Below are 16,633 nucleotides of genomic sequence, written 5' to 3'. Positions count from 1 at the left end.
AGCAATTGGCAAAAAAACGGGTGGGATTTCCACCCACCCCCCAAGTGTGTTTCAACAAAACACACCAAAACGCACGCAGAGATGGAAGCTTTTGGCCGAACTGACCCCACGATGTGGGCTAATTATCGAGAGGGCCGAGGTTTCCCCCCACCTGCCTGGAGGAAGGAAGGGAGGGCAAAGGAGAGAGCCAAGGCCACTTCAGAGGAGATGCAGGTTCCGCTGGCGCCTCCCTTCCAAAGGAGCGCCCAGTTTTGGGACAGTTCTCTTGCCTGGGCAAGCTGCCCCAAAGGATTGAAAAGCCCACTCTCCAAGCCGGCTGCAAAAAAAAAAAAAAAAAAAAACCCACAAGAATCCGAAATACGGACAGCTTAGCAGGATGGAAGAGGGTCTGGAGGCTAGAGACCTAAGAATTAGTCTGCTAGGGAAGGAACAAAACAAAACAATAATAATAATAATAATAAATCATTAAGCATGCCTGAATCTCGAAAACAAACAAACAAAACAATTTAACAGTAAACGAACCAAAACAAAAAACAAAAACCCCAACCCCTAGGTTACTAAGCAGGGTCGGGATACCTTAACTCTATGTCGGGGTTTTCTTTTTTTAAAGAATTAGTCTAACTGAAGGGCCCTTGGAGGAGGAAAGGCGTAAGGTTTGCCTCTTGACGCAGGGAGCGTGATGGGGGGGGAAAGGGGCGCGTGGCGTTTTTGTCATTATTGCAAAAAAACAAAAAACAAAAAAAGGAAAATATTGGAAAATCTGAAACTCTTTTAGTTTTGATTTCGACATTGCTTTTAGTATGACATCAACACCAGGCTTGGCAGGAGGGGCTGTGGAGAGACCGGACGTTCATAGCAGTGCACACCTGCGGCCCTTCTTCGGTTCCGGAGGCTCCAGCGCAGCCAATATTGCTTCGTCAAATACATTCTTTAGGCCTTTCTGGAAAGGGGGCAAAGAGAACAAGGGGAGGGTCTCATTGTCTGGGTTATTCAAAGCAAACAGGTCTTAAAAAAAACCAAAACCTAAATTAAAAAGAAAGAAAGGAAACCAGCAAAGACAAAAATTGAAAGCCGAGTTCGGAGGAAAATGGGGAGTCGGTTGCTGTGAAGCAATTATTCCTAGCTGGGTGGATCTATGGATTTAATGGCCCAGGAGGGAGGTGGCGTTATTGAAAAGCAGCTTGAAACCAGTTTTAAAATGCAAAAGCAGCCCCTGAAGGAAAGAAAGTAGGCCTGGGACCCCCAAGTTTGGAAATCTTGGAGAGAGAGAAAGAAAGAAAGAAAGAAAGAAAGAAAGAAAGAAAGAGAGAGAGAAAGAAAGAGAGAGAGCATGAAGATGACGCTCTCCGATTGTGCAGGGAGTGTAATGGAGGAATAGAAGCAAGTGTGTCGGATCTCACACTTCACATTTGAGAAGCAATGTGCGTTTCTACCCTGGGGTTTGAGAAGAAAGAAGTTTGAGGAGCCTCAACCAGGTTAGATCGGAAGCAAGCCAGAATGGGGGAGACTTTTGTTCCCCGCAAAGTTTGCTCAAGTGCCCGGGTCACCAGTTATTGAAGCAGCAGAGAAGGACTCAGAAATAGTGGGGTGGGAAACCAACTCCGGTCCAGCATGAGAAAATAAAAACAGGTTGGAGCGCTAAGATGTTAAAACTGAAGCAAATGAAAGCAAACAGGAATAATGCTTCATCAGGCAATGTATACAAACAGCTCATTTTTTAATTTTGAAATGTTCAGGTACTACAATTGGAGATCCATTTCCTTCCTTCGGACAGCAGAGGTTAAAAAAAAAAAGGTATGATATATTCTTTTTTTTTCCGCCCCCCCCAAGAAAGCTTTTACATGTTTACAGTGCAAGCTTTAAGAAGGAATCAAGTGATTTATCACCATGTCACCGGAAAACAGATGTCGGCCATTGTCAGAGGAGCCCGTGCCCCAAACATCCACCCCCCCAGAACCCCAACAAATACTGCACGACACCACAAACAGTCAAAAGTATAGCAAAACCCACTGCACAGAGAGAGAGAGAGAGAGAGAGAAACATTTTAGTATTACTTGCAGGTCAGCATGTCAGATACAATCATCATGCAAATACAATTGAGAGAGAAAGAACAGGAGAGGAAGGGAGGGAGGGAAGGAAGGAGAAAAGAGAAATAAGATTGTACAGTCCTTTCCATTTAGATATAAAAATCCTATCCATTTCTTTTTCAATTATTCCTCCCCGTTTTTTTCGAAATTGTTATTCTAAGCAAAGCTACCACGGCATCTCCGAGTGACCTACTCATACAGTTATTAAAGAGCCAGCAACCCTGAAGCACATTTTAACGGGTCTATTTTCATGTTTCCGCAGCCGCACCCAACTTATTTATTTTTAAAAAGCAGTTTCTACTAATCCCTTTCCCAACCCTCAAAGCTAATACAGAGTTTGCTCTAAAGACGTTAAGTAAAGACACGGCTTCTTTCGTTCAGGATTGGTTTTATTGGTGGTGGTGTTGGCGGTGTTGTTGTTTTTCCAACCAACTTTCTACAGCAGGAGAGAGGAAGCAGCAACAAGGAGGAAAGGAAAAGAAAAGAAAAAAAAAAGAAAAAAAAAGAGGAAACTGTTTAGAATATACAGCATTTCCGTTTGGGTTGAGTTTCCGGGGGTTCGAGAGCGGCTAGGATAGCCTCATCAAATACATTCTTCAGACCTCTCTATAAGACATAGGGGGGAGGAGAAAAAGATAGTAGCTTTGTTAGAGGGTTAGAGAGAGAGAGAGAGACACACACACACAGACACACACACACACACACACACACACAGGCAGATACAAAAGAGCATTCAGGAACAAAAGTGTTCAGTGGAAGCAGATTTACTTTTGGCCCAAAGAGGATCTTCGGAGGAGGAAAGGAGAGGCAAGCGGAGCGAAGGGTTCACATGCATTCTACCTGAACACCAGTTCTCATACAAAGAGAAGGCCTTTACTTAAGGAGCGGCGTGGTGGCCTGGAGGTAGAGCTCTCTCACCTCGCAAGCAGGAGGCTGTGAGTTCGATCCTAGGGAGAGGCAGGTCTTTCTCTCTCCAGGCGCAATGAGAATATATCTGCTGAACAAAACTCCGCACCGGTGACAGGAAGGGCAGCTAGCCAATAAACACTCAGCTCCATTCAGTTGCCTCCATACCGCAAGGGATTATGGGGTCATTAAAAAGATGAGGAGGATAAGGTCTTTACTTAAATGTGACATCGGATTCTTTCCACATTAACACCGGGGGCGGGACGGGGGACACAACCTGATTTTTTGTGTGTAGGAGGCGGCTCTGACTATCCAGGCCCTTTCGGCTCATGAGCACGATACTATGAGGATTGCTCTGCAAACCACACGATGGCTTCTTAACCAGAGTTACAACTGGCCAGCTCCATGCCCTCGATAGAAACTAACCAGGTTTTGACTACAAAGTGTGAAAAGGAGAACTTAGGTTAACCAGCATTTGCTACTCGGATTTGTTAGCAAAATTCACAGGATGAACCAGCTATTCCAAGGGTGGCCATTTCCAATTCTTCACTTACTACCCTCGGCCCACCCCACCTTCAGAGTTAGTTTCTCGTGAGAGGGGAGGCTGCACAAATACGACGGATGAATAATCTGCCCTCTGGTTTTAATATTTCAGCCTGCCACAGGCAGAGTAAAATTAGAGAAAGGCATCGACTTTCCAACAGCTGTTCCCATACAACTGGACGTGAGTTTGCTACCAAGAAACGCGTTAATACTTCAACAGGAAACTAATTACATTCGTGTCTAGAATAGCTCCCTTCCCATTTTCTGGGCCGAGGGAAAACTACTCGGCGTTTCCAACATGAGAAATTCAACCTGTGGGATACTCGGTCAACTCCAAGTGATAAGGCAGACAGGGGGGGAGGGAAATTGCAGATAAAATGCCCTCCATCTGTCTGCAATAGTCACATCAGCACGCAGAGTCCTGATCTGCAGCAACAGATTATTTTCTAAGAAAAGAAACCACCACCACCGCAGCCAACGGGAACGCTTGGCACAAAACTGAACTAGTCTTAAATCTACTGTGAGATATGAAATTATCTATCAGCACCAGCGGAGGATCTTCTATGAACTGTATATATTAACAAAGCTCTCCACAAAAACAGTCTCCACAAAAACTTTCAAATGTGGTTAAGGTGTGCCTGTATTTATGGAAAGGGTCTCTAAAAGGCTAGTTGTCTAAGGGGGGGAAAAATGAGAATTTGGGGTTTCAGGACTAACCAACTTCTCCTAGGAAGCTCATCTGGCATGAAAGAAGCAATTGAATCAGGTTTCCTATTTATGTACCAGATATTTCCTAGCAACGTATCCCCGATTAGAATATATACATATACACATATCCTCTTAGAAGCATTACAATTGGTTCTAAATTGTTTATAATTGATACTGTGCTACATTTTAAGATCAGTGCCTTAACATTATTACAAACCTATACATAGTTTCAGAAAATGTTTACATAGTTTCAGAATAAATTGAGTGCTATAGACTAAAAAAGGGTTTTTCCTATAGCATTTCTTTTTTTATCTAGGAGATAAAAATCTGAACAGACTCCTTCGTGTTCAAGAGACACATTAGTTCTAAACACAGTTCCCATTTCATAGGCATTTATTTTAATCTGCCTTTTTATACAGAAGCATTCTTCGGATTAATAATAGTATTTAATTAATCGCATTTTTTTTAAACAATCCTATCTTTAAGAAAACAAGCAGGAACATTTGATTGGCATTAGAATTTGTTCTTGGCTGTGCGCAGCAGCCACGACACTTGGAATGAAGGAAGACTAGACAATTGAAAGTTTATTTTAAAACTAGGCTGAATTACTTCTTGCATCAAACATGCTTCGGTTTCTTTTCACTTCTGTTTGGCTTTGTGTTCTTCTTTTTTATTTCCTCTTATGTTCATATTAAAACAAGAACTTTTTTTTCAAAAAAAGCTAACCACATTTGCTGAGGCTTTCCTTCCAAGTGCAAGAATTAAGTTGCTCTGGACGTACCTTGATTTCTATTGCTTATTTGACACTTTACACTCCAGAATGCCAACCTCCCTCTCAAAAATATTGTTTAAGTAGGGGAGGAAACATCCCTTATCTCCATTCCCCACTAGAAGAAAATGCTTCTAAAACTTTCCCTCCCTGACACTTTAATGCAGTTCAGGGAAGATTTCAGTTACAGTTAGTCCTTACAACGGTTCGCTTAGTGACTGAAATTACAACGGCACTGAAAAAAATGGCATCCCCATGGCCATGTGATCAAAATTCAGATGGTTGGCAACTCCTATTTATGATGGTTGCAGCGTCGCACGAATCCCCTTCTGACAAGCAGTCCATGGGGAAGCTGGGGCTCGCTTAACGACTATGTGACTAACTTAAGAACGGCAGTGATTTGTTAAAGAACGGTGGCAGGAAAGTCCGTTAAATGGGGCAAAGTTCACTTAACCACAGAAATTCTGAGCTGAAAGTCAAAGTCTACCTCTAATTTATGCCCTGCCCCACCTTTTAACGCTGGGGGTGAACTCAGAGAGCTATCATTCAAAACTGTGTATTAATACCATCCTTTGGCTCTTCCGTAACTCCCTGAAGGTGCTCGGTTTCTGACAATACCACCTCGCAATTCTGATGCTGCGCACACTGTGTAACTCAGGCAATTTAGCCCCTCCTGCCCAACCACCAAGTCCCTTTGCCACCATGCCATCGCCTCCCTCCCTGCCTCGTGCCATCCCTGACCCTTTCCTCCCTGGGCCTGCATAAGGAGGGTGCACTTATCAGGCAACCAACTCTGCACACCATCCATTAAAAAAAAACACCTTTTCTTATCTTGCATCCACAGACCACGAATAAATCGTAACATCCGAGTTGAAAAACTTTGCAGGGTGAGCCCGACAGATTCTGGGTTGCCCAACAAGCCTAACCTGCTTGTTTCGACCGTCACCTCCTCCTCCTCCTGCCTTTTGCAATTATCCAATTTATCATCCAAAGGCTATTGAGACACCGGCTCTGCTTGCAATTAAGGTTTTGAATCAATGGGGAGTTAAATACGAAGGGGAGTGCCGGGACGCTGAATGGCCGTCTCCATTTGCTTTACGCAACCCAATTTATTGCTGTTTTTTAAAAAGCACCGCATGCAAAAGTTGGTCCAAGAGATTTGTGGGGTTTTTTTGGCCGATCCTACCTTGAGAATGTTTACAGGTGACTGACAGCTGCACAAACCGATGGCGAGACCCTTCCAAGAGGAACTTACCTGTCGGAAGCCCTATTGCCCTCTGAGGTTCTGCCCCACCCAACTTCCGCTAACAACCGCCATGCACATAGATTTGGACTGGGGGGGGGGGGCAGCTTACCTGTGTGAGCGCAGAGCATTCCACGTATTTGACAGCTTTCAAGTCCCGCGCCAGTTTCTCCGCGGCCTCGGGAGTGATGGGCTTCTGCTTATTCTTGGCGAGCTTCTCGATCGTCGAAGGGTCGTCTCGGAGGTCAATCTGGGTCCCGACGAGCAGAAACGGAGTCTTCGGACAATGGTGAGTGATTTCGGGGACCCACTGGAGAGAGGGGGGGGGAAACGTCACCGGCCGTCAGGTTAAAAAAAAAAAAAACATCGCATGAACGAAACACTGGGCTGTTACCGTTGAGCGGGGCTCTTCAGACTTGGCAGCTTTTAAGACTTGTGGACTTCAACGCCCAGAATTCCTCCTCCCGTCATGTTAGCTCAGGAATTCTGGGCGTTGAAGCCCACAAGTCTTAAAAGCTGCCAAGTCTGAAGAGCCCTTGACGTTGAGGGTTGAAAGGCACCCAGGGCAGAGAATATGGGAAGCCCAGGATGGAACTGTAGGGGTGTGCATTGCTCTCTAAGCGCGGTTCTCTTTTTGCAGGTGCTTCATGATCCAACTAGTTTTAATATCACGAGTCCCCGGTGGTGCGGTGCTTAGGATGCAGGATGGCAGGCGACTCAGCCTTCCGAGGTTGGTAAAATGAGGATCTAGATTGCTGGGGGGCAATAATGCTGACTCTAAACCGCTTAGAAAAAGCCGTAAAGCAGTATGAAGCGGTATATAAGTCTCAGGGCTATTCTCTTCTATTTCCCTTCTATTCTATTATTTTCCTGTTATTCTGTTCTGTTCTCTATTCTGCATTCTATTCTATTCTGCATTCTATTCTATTCTATTCTATTCTATTCTATTCTATTCTGCATTCCTTATTCTGTTCTATTTTCTATTCTATGATGGCACAGTGATTAGAATGCAGGATTGCAGGCTAACCATTCCCACAGCCAGGAGTTTGATCCTGACTGGCTCAAGGACAATTCAGCCTTCTGAGGCCAGTAGAATGAGGACGCAGGTTGTTGGAGTCTGCCATCCACTTAAGAGAGGGCTGAAATGCACTGTGAGGCGGCACACAAGTCTAAGGGCTACGGCTGCTGCTATCAGTCTGATGGTATTGCCCTAGTTTGGTTAATGAAACGCCCGCAAGAATGCAACCGAGGCTCCGGGAGCACCAGGGAGCCCTGGGATCAAAAGCCTCCTGCCATGGGTGCAGACCGAACGCCCTCACCTTTTCCTTAACGTTTTCAAACGAAGAGGGCGAGACCACAGAGAAGCAGACCAGAAACACATCCGTCTGTGGGTAGCTGAGGGGCCGTAATCTGTCATAATCTTCCTGTCCTGGGGGGAAAAAAAAAATAAGAGACCGACATTAGAAACCTGGTCTCTGGATGAAGAAAAAAGTACGACGGCAACATTTCACACAGGTGTACAGGTAGTCCTCGACTTACTGACCCCAACCTTTAGGTCGCTAAGGGGAGAAACGTGTTAAAAGTGAGTTTTGCTCCATTTTATGGCCACAGCTGTTAAGGTAATCACTGCAGTTGTTAAGTTAGCCATACGGTCGTTAAGTGAATCTGGCTTCCCCACTGACTTTGCTGGACAGGAGACCCCGGGGGCAATGTTACCGTCATAAATATGAGTCAGTTGCCAAGGGTACAGATTTAAATCACATGACCATGGGGGTGGCTGCAACGGTCATTAAGTGTGGAAAAAATGGTGCTAAGTCATTTTTTCCTCAATGCCGCTGTAACTTCAGTCACTAAGCGAACTGCTGCAAACCGAGAACCACCGGTACATCTGTCAGTGGCTTTAGAATTTTAGCTCAGGTATATATCAGTATGAGAAAGGAACATTGCTGAAGAGAGTCAAGCAAAACTGCCCTCTTCTCTTTCAGGCGACTCAAACTTTAAGCTGTGCGCATTCCAAAGGGAAGCGTCCCCCCCTTTCCGCCTGTGACTCAGAAGTCCAAATGATAACATGTAAATAAGCAGGGATGTAATTCCCAGAATAAAATCCAGTTGCACTTTCAGATTGTTGCTTCTAGAAGGAAGAACGGCCCCACTGTATCGGATAGCTGTGAGGACAGAAGTCAAGGTTTACTCCAAGGCCAGACACAAATGCTGTTAATCCTCCACTTTCTGAGGAAAGATCGAGGCGACGCTTGGTACAATAAATGTAACGGTGCAGATCACTAGCAGTTCTGCTTCTGAAGAAGCTGTACCTAAAAAAATGTCCTTTCTATCCGAGATATGCAAAGCAGGAAATGACAGCTGTAGTCATCCCGAGTGTCATTTCCCAAACCAAGACATTCTGGCAGATTCAACTCGTTCACAGAGTACAAGGCCCAGAAGGGATTTTAAAGAGGAGAAAAGCAAGAACTATCCACCAAGGAACATTTTATTCCTTCCCTCTTCTAGGAAGGCTTCCAAAGCAGCTTACAAATTAAAAAACGAACAGTCCCACCGAGGGAAAAGGGGTATGTTTGGAAAGGAACCACAAAACAAACTAGCATTCTTTACATTACACATTGCTTTGAGCGGTTATAATATTTCTCTGGTTTTCGGCATACTTGTACATTGAAGTTTTACCAACAGTCAGTCAAGCTGTGCCATAGCAACTACAAACCCCTCTTCGCCTTCTTCCTCAAAGGATGAACAGACTTAAAAAGCAGTTACCTGCGGTATCAAACAGGCCTAAGGTGTATGGCTCCCCGCCAATCATCACTGTTACAGCATAGTTATCGAACACCTGCGGAGTTAAAAGACAAGGAACAGCTTTCAGCATCGATCATTCATCTGCCAAACATAAAGCATACCTGGGACTTAAATCAACTGTTTATATAGAAATATGAACCTGTAAGAAACCAGCAGAACAAGTCCATCCATCAGTAGTGGGTAACAGTCTAATCTAGTTGGGAAAGGAACCCCCTTTCAAAATTTGCTATCGCTAATTTAATCAGCAAAATATATCCTTAACCAGCAGGCAACAACATCAATGACAATGGGACCCAACCTGCCCTACTCAGAACCATTATTTTTAATCAATGAAGTCAACGTGTAATTACAATATTTTAAGTTTCCCGCCTACAAATCAAAGGCTTTTCTTTTTTTAAGAAAAACCAGCAGACTGACATTTGAACCTAAGTGGACATTTTAAAACACAACGTTGTTATAGATTAAATAACTTGATTTAAATAATCTTCCAAGCAGTGAAACACACTTGAATATGCTGGCTTAAAAACCGGGAAACTTGAGTGCTAGGTTTTCCTTAGGCCTGAAAACCAGTCACTCACTCTTGCCCAACCCACTTCACAAGGTGGTGGGTGTGGGGAAAACTGGGAGGCAGGAATATTAGGTACGTTGTTCACTGCCTTAAGTTGTGTTTAAAAAGGCAGGAATAAAAATGTAATCTAATTGGTATTATAAAACTAATTAAATGGCTATGTACTAAGGTCAGTATTCACATATGTACACAGCTAGTCTTATTTTGGAGGGGGGTATTTTGTGCTGCATTTAGAAACAATTACAAAATGATAAACATAACTTAGGATACATCAGTGCCTGTATAACACACCTTTTCACTGTTGTTCAACCCAGGGAAACATATATTAATGCTGGTTAAATGTACTGCAAACAGTTATTAACTTACCTTTGTTTATGTAAAGTTCAGGATGTACATATGATCTTGATTTGGGAAGGTACAACTGATCCCCCATTTATTTATCTACTTCATCTGAAGTTTGGGTCAAAATCTCCAGCAAGGTTTAGTATTTAAGTATTTAAATCTAAACCCCTTGCTCTTAGTACTGGGCCAAACACTTAAAAAGTTTTGTTAAGCATGTCAGAGCGAGCAAAGTAAAGCAAAGCTGGAAGCATTAAGCCACCTTTGGAATATTTGAATCCACTGAGAGAATATTTGTAGCTCAGGGTTGGACCGTGGGGTCCTTGGTGCACTGATGATGTTACCTAGTTTGGTAAGGAAATGTCTGCAAGAATACAACCAACCTCAGAGAGCACCGAGGGTACCCAAGCTGTCACCAGTTGTTTGCATACCTAGACAATTAACTGAGACTGCCAGAGGAGAAGAGCCTTCAGCATATATATACACGCTGAAGACTATTCTCCACTGGCAGTCTCAGTTCATCCATTGTCTAGGTGTGCAAATGCAGACGGCCAAGCCTTGAAAAGGATGTGGCTCCTTTAATGCTCACTCATCCATGTTGCTGAATGCCTCCTTCAAATGCTTTGCCGGACCTTCTAGCCATTGTTTCTACTACCATCATCACTGGTTAGGGTTTTATTTCATACATATATATCTAATTGGCAGCGCCATAATTCTCTGTTAACCTTGTACAAGAAAAGAGAGAGATAAAGTACCACCTTTTACTCACCGTTGGTACATATTCAGAGGGGAATTTATTTGTTGTATAAGAAATTAGAAGACATGTTTTACCAACAGCACCATCTCCCACAACCACACATTTAATTGTCTGCATAGTTCAAATTTGTTGCTATATCAGGTCCAAAATTAATCTGGGGAAAAAAACAGGAAGTCAGGTAATTATGTGAAGGATAGAAAACGTTTTATTATTGTTATTGCACTTTCAGCATAGGCCTCTCAAGAAATTCAGCTACAGTAAGTAGAACCCCCCAAAAGCAGATCAAAAGAGAACAGGAGCATGAAAGGGAGATTAAAACCAATTTTCCCCCACCTAATCTAGCTGATTATAAGATTCTGAATTAAATTTTAGCTTTGTTCCTTCGCAAGGAAAGTTCTAGGAAATCCCATGAAAAATGTGTTATTCTCAAGGGATCCTGGGTGGTAGAAACATTGATGAAAAGGCTCTGAATCATGACTAACAAGAAGCAAAAGGCTCTTTTTCTCCCCCCCAAACAGAAAATGCCAGCATTTGCATAACACGTCCTGTACAGATTTTTCTGTAAAGCAGGAATATGAAACAAGAGGTTGTGTAGTGCAATGTAAGGACTTACATTAACATCACACATCATGCAACACAACGTAAAACTTTTATTACTCATACCGGCGCTAAGCTTCATGCCAATGTTAGAATTTGGTTTTAACCACGAGAACTTTCCTTCCTGTTTTGCAAGCAGGCACTCGGAGGTAACAATCGCATTCCATCTTACTGTATTTCTATCATTTGTACGTCACACCAAAAGAACATGCTTTTTCAGGATGCTGAAATCTACCAACACCAAAATCCTTCTGCAATTTTTAATTCTGCTATAAGTCATTCCAGTTCTGGGGGTGGGAAAATGAAAACCAGCAGCAGTTTTCTTATTCTTCTGATGAAATTTTCAAGGTTCACGCATGTGCATGGTCCTATACCCTCAATAGCAACCTTTCTAAGAAATCCAGAAGTTCTTAGAAGTTGGCTGGTTCATCATCTAAATGTAGAGGTGAATTATTTTGAACAGCACAGATTTATACCAAGTAATGACAATTACTGCACGGCCCCTTCCTATTTGTGGGAGTGTTCCTCTGTATCACTGAACTTTGACTGGTTTCTTTTCATGTTTCTCTCCACATCAATGGGCCTACCAACAAGGAAGCAGAGCTGCAAAAGTATTGGAGACTGTTGATATAGGGTTTTAGGGAATTGGAGTAAATAATACCATAATGAAAGCTTGTTAAGACTTATTAGAGTCTCATCAAGATGCATCTCAAGAGAATATATAATTATTTTCTTCTGCAGGAGGCCTGTTATGCAGCCACAGTAAACCTGGTCTGTGTGCTTGTACACAAACTTTACTTTTCACTGTGGTACAACATCTATACACTTCTGATTATTTTTCACTCACATTTGTTACATTTCATCTAAAATGGAAAATGTTTTTTCTAAGAGTCTAAACAAAAATGAGTAACTTAGTATTCTACCACATCGAGAACAAATATCTGGATCTCTACTCTGGTCAGAAAAGATTAAAATGAGCATCTTTTAAAATTTAACCAGTCATAGAAAATGAAGACGCTAAAGTGCTCTAAGTTTTTAGGTTTCAAACAGACAGCCCACCTGCTGCATAACACCCCAGATGTAACAACTATTGATAAGACAAAAAAAAATCTGGATTGTGGACAATATCTGGAGACAGAAGAATAGAAGAGGAAGAACTAGAAAAAGTCATCAAATAATATCTGCAAACAGAAGAACTGCTGTGGCAAAAAAAAGCAAAGATAGTACCAATAGTAATAGGCATTTTGGGTGCAATCACAAACATCTGGAGCATCACTGGAACACTGCAAGCATTGACAAAATAACCATCAGTCAATTGCAAAACCCACTTTAGGGAAACAAACCTTGAAATTATAAGGCTGCTTTCTTCTATATATAGCATACAATATGGTAGAGACTGGACATCTTACATCCAGTATGAAATGATACCTAATTCTTAGCATATGTACAATCCCAGTAACTGCCAAATTAGCAAATTTAATTATTGCTATCCATTTCTTGGCATTTAAGCTGGGACTGAATAACTGTTTATTGCATATTCTGCACAGAAGTTGAACAACCCGAGAGGTTTTTCATATGACATGTTTGAACACATTTTTCCAAAACAGGGGGAATACCTAAGTGGCATTGTCAAAATGACCGATCAGAGACCAATCAACACAAAGGAATATGACGACCTAGGACAAATCAACACGCTGATCTTCCCCACTCACCAACACAAACCGATGGGCAGAAATTTTCCAGCTCTCTGTGCAAGTGCATACAAAAAGGAAATTTTAAAGCGTAAGCAACCACAAACAAAAGTTGATTTGCAATCCCTCAAGTTATTGGCTCTCCTGATTCGTGCCTGTCTTGCAACCTTTCTTGCAACTATGCCAAAATGGGTGCCTGACTGGGACAGGCAAGCAGAAACTCTGCAGGCACTTAAGCCCACCCGCTCCTTCGCCTATCAAATCAGCAAAGATAACAAGAAGGTCTCCAATGCCATCTCCGGCCAGGCTTACATTTGAAACCTCTCCTTATCTCTTTCCTTCACACAATTCAGCTCACCGAGCCTTCAATCTGGACTGGTAATAAAAACTAAACATGGATGGTGTAGCACATTTGAAGTGCTTTGTATGTCAAGGAACACAAAACCTCTTATCATCCTGAGATGGGGAAGATTTCTTTGTAGATTCTTCTGCATTCCCAGAACAGATGGCCTACAAAACAGGGACTTTCTAATTCAGAGGTTTTTTTCTACATTAAGAGAACCGCTAAAGCATCTTAAAAACAAGACTTAATTTTTTTTCAGAATGTCCACATTCCATGTATCACTCAGGGGACAGAATTTTAGATTGAAAATAAAGTGTGCATGCAAAATACTGACCTAAATGAAGTATTAGAAAGAGCATTATGAGACATATTATATACCGAGTTCATTCACAAAGAGTACCAAGGACACTGCTCTCTACAATTATTATATACATCTAAGCAATCATTAAAGGACTATCATTTCCACATTACAGGTGAGCCAATCTCCATTTGAATATGTAAAAAAACTAATTGTTTAAAAAAATGCTCTGATTCAACTCACTATATCATTATATAAGAGAATCCACTTTTATGATTCCCATAACTGCTTGTTTAAATACTAGTTACTAATATACAACTGTATAATCTGTATTTATGTTGTTGGCTCCCCTGAATTATTCTTTATCCTAAACCAAGGAAACGAATGGACATTTAAACTGTAAAAATTCTACTGGATTAAGATGGGGGGGGGGGAATCTTCGCTAATGTAGCGTATAATGCTATTCAAATCAGAGAGATGGTCTAACTAGCTTTTATAATCCCTTTGCTTCTGATCTTGGGGATTCAAGCTAGTGATGACACAGTATAATCCTGCCTTTTTCACCTATGAAATTCAATGCTATACACACCCATTCTTGAGACAGTGGGGTTCAAAGGCTGCAGAAGCCTCCTCCACAGTGGTGAGGAGACCTCCCAGAGGTAAATTCGATTGGGGAAGAGAAGCAAAGCTTCCCACCAGTAACTCAAATGCTGCCATTTTGCCTGCTGCCATCCAGATAAAAAGAACCTATGTCAAACGTACCAGTCAGGGGTCTCCCATCAGGCAGACCAGGGGGTCTCCAAACTTAGCAACTTTTAAGACTTGTGGATTTGGCTGCATGGCTGGCTGAGAATTCTGGGAGTTGAAGTCCACAAGCCTTAAAATTGCAAAGTTTGGAGAGACCCCTGAGGTAAGCCATTACATTTTGGGTATATACAACATACCTATAGTACTGCCTAAATTAATTGGGAGTTTAGCCCGTGCAAAAAAAAAAACCCCTTATGACTAAACATTCCCAGTCAATGCAAGAGAGCCCTGAACTGGATTCCCAGCACTTTGTGCATGTTGAAACCTGTTGAGATTTTAATGGGGAGTCTGAGCTGGGTTGCCTTTGGCCCCACGATATAGCCCAGGAGAAGTGGGCGAAATCCCCCAACCTGCCCCCTTTCCTAAACATCCTCAACCAGCCCCATCTTTCCAAGCCGTTTTCCGTCTTAGAATTCTAGGACTGGAAGGGACCTCGGAGTTCTTCTTCTAGACTTCAACTCCCAGAATTCCCCAGCCAGCCTTAAGTGCTTTAAGGCAAATTGAAACCACAGAATCACAGAAAAATGGAAAAGGAAGGAAGGAAGGAAGGAAGGACAGAAGGAAAAGAAGAAAGGAAGAAGGAGGGAGGGAAGAGAAGAGGAAAGAGAAGGGGAGGGAAAAGGGAAAGGAGAAGGAAGAGGAGAAGAGGAGGAGGAAAGGAGGAGGAAGAAAGGAACGAAGGAGAAGGAGGGGAGAGAAGGAAGGGAGAGATGAAAAGGAGAAGGAAGAAGAGAAAGTGGGGAGGAGGAAGAAAGGAAGGAATGGAGGAGGAGGCTGGAGAAGGAACGAAAGAATAAAGGGAGGGGAGGAAGAAATGAAAGGAAGGAAGAAATAATGGGGGAGGAGAAAGAAAAGGAAGGGAGGAATAGAGGAGAAGGAAGAAGGAAGGAAAGAAGAAGGAAAGGAGGCCTCTTTCCCCATCTGCCTCCCTCCTCCGCCAGGAACGCTGGGAAGGCAGCGGGGAGGACCCCCCCTCCCCCTATTCTCCCCACCCTTTATCCTCCCCTCCCCAGCGCCGGAAGTGACCGATCCTTCCCGCGGCCCGGCTCTCTATGGTCTTCCGGGCCTCTTCGCCCCCTTCCTGAAGCGATCGGGGGGCAGGGAAGGGGGGACAGGCAGACGCCCCCTCCCCTACCAGAGACCCCAGCTTGGAGGGCGTTTCCTCGCCCCCCCACACACAACACACACACACACAGGTTGCCCCCCCAAGCGCCTCCCTCCCCTCCCCTCCTCGCCGAACTCCAACGCCCATCCTCCCCGGCCGTCCCGCTGTGAGGGGGAAGCTGGGAGCGAGGAGACGGGGAAGGGCAGCCCCCTCCCGTCCCCGAGCGCCGCCGGTATCGCAGCTCCCATCATCCCCGCCCGAGGATGGGCGTTGTGGTCGCCGTCGTCGTGTCCCCGTCCCGTCCCCCCCACACACACATAGACGTACCCCGGCGGGTGACCCCTCCCTCCCGGTAAGCGCGCCCCTCCCCACCCCCTCAGGAAAGGGCCGAGCTCCCCCTCCCCCACAAAGGCTGAGGCGAGGCCGACCCGGGGGCCCTTTCTCCCCCTCATCCCCCTCCCGGAGACGCACCGCAGAGGCCGCCCGCCTACCTTCCTTCCCTCCCTCAGCCTCCGCCGCCGCCGACCGGGCCGAGAATCCCGCCGTTGTTGCCGCCGCCTTCTTACCTCACAGCGCTGCTCCGCCGGGCGTTGGCAGCTCGCTGCGGGGTCTCCTCGCCTGGGCAGCAGGGGCGGGCGGACGGGCGGGCGCGCTTACATCACCGCGTCCCTGCAGAGGCGGGGCTTCAGGCGGCGCCGGGGAGGGGAGGGGAGGGAGCACGTTACGCTCGTGCGTCGGGCGGGGCCTCCGCTCCGCTCTCTTGGGAGGGGCGGCCTGCTTAATGGAGGACATGGAGGAGGATCCCATCTAGCTTCTCTGTCTGTCTGTCTATCTGTGTGTGTACACACACGTGTGCATACGCCAGCACAGATAGGCTACATGCATGTATGCATGCTGTTTTGTGTATCTGTCTATATATCTGCATGAATATGGACATACGTGCGCATCTATACATACGAGATAGTGCATATACACATATGCCTATGTATATGCATGTATGGAGGTGTATATTATATAGATGGATGATAGATATGCAATAGTGTATAGGAAATAGTGTATCTCCATGT

At 44.3% G+C, this 16,633-nt stretch overlaps 1 protein-coding gene across 6 annotated transcripts; it reads right to left on the bottom strand.

Annotated features, from left to right (window-relative positions):
* Positions 1–751: 751 nt before the first annotated feature.
* CDC42 (cell division cycle 42) lies at positions 752–16,193 on the bottom strand. Of its 6 annotated transcripts, none has more exons than XM_087944445.1 (6): positions 16,058–16,193; positions 10,738–10,879; positions 9,023–9,095; positions 7,576–7,685; positions 6,369–6,566; positions 752–940 (listed from the first exon to the last, which is right to left on the bottom strand). In XM_087944445.1, exons 2-6 carry the CDS (start codon positions 10,840–10,842, stop codon positions 851–853), a joined length of 576 nt encoding a protein of 191 aa, XP_087800571.1. In that variant the 5' UTR covers positions 10,843–10,879; positions 16,058–16,193; the 3' UTR covers positions 752–850. The 6 variants fall into 6 exon arrangements, with proteins under 6 accessions (XP_087800571.1, XP_087800570.1, XP_087800572.1 ...); XM_087944444.1 differs by having other exon boundaries at positions 16,133–16,193; XM_087944446.1 differs by lacking the exon at positions 752–940 and adding an exon at positions 1,701–2,693.
* Positions 16,194–16,633: the final 440 nt, after the last annotated feature.

Source organism: Notechis scutatus, chromosome 16, assembly GCF_049901735.1.
Source record: "Notechis scutatus isolate UNSWTSFEM ecotype Mainland chromosome 16, rNotScu1.2, whole genome shotgun sequence".
Lineage (NCBI taxonomy): Eukaryota > Metazoa > Chordata > Lepidosauria > Squamata > Elapidae > Notechis > Notechis scutatus.
This window is presented reverse-complemented; position numbering and strand designations above follow the sequence as displayed.